This window comes from Micropterus dolomieu, linkage group LG03 (assembly GCF_021292245.1).
Source record: "Micropterus dolomieu isolate WLL.071019.BEF.003 ecotype Adirondacks linkage group LG03, ASM2129224v1, whole genome shotgun sequence".
Lineage (NCBI taxonomy): Eukaryota > Metazoa > Chordata > Actinopteri > Centrarchiformes > Centrarchidae > Micropterus > Micropterus dolomieu.
The window spans coordinates 34531986-34534580 of NC_060152.1; the positions used below are offsets into that span (position 1 = coordinate 34531986).

A 2595-nucleotide genomic window follows, 5' to 3' on the forward strand; every position below is an offset into this window, starting at 1 on the left:
CATCCGGTTTATTCTCCTGGCTTCTCTTCTTGTATCTCTTTAGGCGGGTAGCCAGAGCGGTACGTCTTGGTTTAGCAGTCTCCACAGCTTCAGGTATTGTTGCCCCTTCTTTGCACCTTTCTGTAGCTCTGAGAGCGGACTCTCTATATTCTCTCTCTCAACATCTAATGGTTGAAAAAATTGCATTTACTTATTTGTCAACCCCTGCAGTATATTATTACTACTTCTTCTAACATTTATATTCAGTGTAGTGATGAGTGTCTGCGCTGCCTGAATTCTACAAGAAGAACAACGTAGCGATGAAACGAGTTCTGTAGAGCAGTTTGTCCGTTTTCAGCTACTATAGAAACATGACGATGCAACATGGTGACGTCCCTGTAAGAGGAGCTGCGGTGTCTGTAGATAAAAATGTCTCATTGTAAGGTAGTAAAAACGTAACGGATCATTATGACAGGTCTCTATACACCACTGAAAACAGAGTTATGGATCTTATATATATCTTCAGAAATATTACACACTGAAAATTTAAAAAGAAAACCAGGAATCTGGAGAAAAGTAAAACTGATTCCACTGGGCTCTACAACAGCAGTGTTTTAAAATCAATTTGTGACAGACAGGAAGCCAGCGTAAAGACGTGTACAGTGTGGCAAGTACATGTGTTCAGACCACACGTCAACATGCAGCATCTGCTGCTGCACATGAACTGAACAGATCTTTCTCTCTTAAACACACACTCACTATTTCTCAGTTTTTTATGAATTAATTCAAATCCAACGTCTATATACTCATGAACGTTTTAAAAGCATTTAACTTTGTGTGTCTGTGTGATAGGTCATGTCAAGATAGTTATTTGTCACATTCAGAGATGATGAGACTACGTGTCTCTGAACTGAACAAGCATTTCCTCTTGGTCTCAGGTGAAGATACCAACGATGGTCGTTCAGTCTCGGCCTCAGGTGGCTCTAACGACCATGACGACTGTCGTTACCACAGCTAGGAGCGCTAACGAGCCAGCGGTATCGACGATCCTGGCAAACGACCCCACTGAGGTCAAATAGCGGAGAAGGGACGAAACGTCTTCTAGCATCTTGAACCAAGTCCAGTTGCCCTGGATTTACACCTTCTTTGGATACGTCTCTCAGTTTGCCACATGCAGTCACATACTGTTCAGTTTTGCTCTTAAGAGGAAGTGGCTCTGCCTCGGCTGTCGAGCAGCGACCACAGACTCTTTCATCTGTTTGCAGCCTTGTGTCTTCGGTCACTGAGTCTCTGACACTGAAGGAGATACTTTGCCAGTCACATTGATAGTTTGAAGCACAATAGATTATTTAATTAATAATCTCTCTCTCTAAATCCAGTGTCCGTCAGCGATCTTGTATTTCTGCTCTGATTCTAAACAAAAGGCACTTTGCATGTTTCATGAGAACGAAACTGTCGCTCCCCCTGAGGTGCAGGTGGTTTTTTTGTTTCTCTCCCTGGTTGAGGAAGGTAACAGCAGAGCTCAACACCTGCTCATTACAGCTGTTGGGAATTAGTTATTATTATTTAATAATTATTAATAGAATATAACTAAAATAAAAAATCACCTCAGAGCACAAAAAATGACACCTTATTTAGTCTCATAAAATAAACAGAACTATTAATTTGGAGCTCTGATAACAATTAAATTCATAACTATTGGCAAAATTACCAAAACCTCCTGGTAGGTTGACAGTGTATTCACTCTAATGCTCTGTGTTTGAACTTGTTATTATTTTTCTGTGTGTGGGCGTTCAGTGGTAGGGTCTACATTGTGCTGGATGTGTAATATTATTGCAGTTGTTTTCTACAACATTATCATGTGATGCTCTTACCAGAGACTGTGACGTTCACTCCTGGAGGTCCAGTAAAATGTGCTCTGATGTAGTCAGCCTCCATTCTGAAGCGAAGACTTGCCTCATCTTCCTTCTGTACATCTGTGATCTGTAAAGTGCAGTTTCCCTTCTTGTCTCCCAGGTATTTGTAACGAGGGTTGTTGTTTTGTGAACTGCTGTCAAACACAGACGGGGTAGAACCCTGACAAAGCTGATGGTTCCGGCACCAGATGACTCTGATGATCTCGATTAAAACTTCTCTTCCATTCTGAATGAAAAACTTCAGAGGTGTGAAGGTGCAGGGGAGGGTGACGGTCGATCCTGTCACAGCACAAACAGGAGCTGGATAGTTCACACCAACACCCACAGCACCTGAAACAACACAGCGCAGTGATGGCGGCTGAGTTCAGGGAGGAAATATGTTGATTTAAAAAATGCAGAGTGACGGCAGTGAACTTGACCTCCAGAACTGAAAAAGAAAACTAATGAACAGAAAACATTAATGTAAAATACAATAACATGGACTCTTTATAAACGAGAAAAAGGTCATAATCTGAGTGCAAAGTGAAGCACAAGGCGTAAAGGTGCTGTATGTAGTCTCTTAGTTAATCATAGATGTGTTCTGTAAACAGTACATTTACATTTAACCAGAGAAAACTGAGCAAACAAACCTTCAGCCTCCACCTTCAGGCTGTACGGCAGGGAGAGGCTGCTGACGCTGGCCTTCAAACCACAGGTGTAC

The 2595-nt window shown here is 41.8% G+C and overlaps 1 protein-coding gene across 1 annotated transcript in view; it reads right to left on the minus strand.

Moving 5' to 3' along the window:
- The window catches only part of LOC123968634 (obscurin-like), a 61309-nt gene that overhangs the window by 55714 nt on the left and 3000 nt on the right, over nt 1-2595 (minus strand). The window contains exons 5-6 of the mRNA XM_046045500.1: nt 2525-2576; nt 1854-2225 (exon numbers count right to left, since the gene is read on the minus strand). Coding sequence (XP_045901456.1) covers nt 1854-2225; nt 2525-2576 — 424 coding nt within the window. The remainder of the gene's footprint in view (nt 1-1853; nt 2226-2524; nt 2577-2595) is intronic.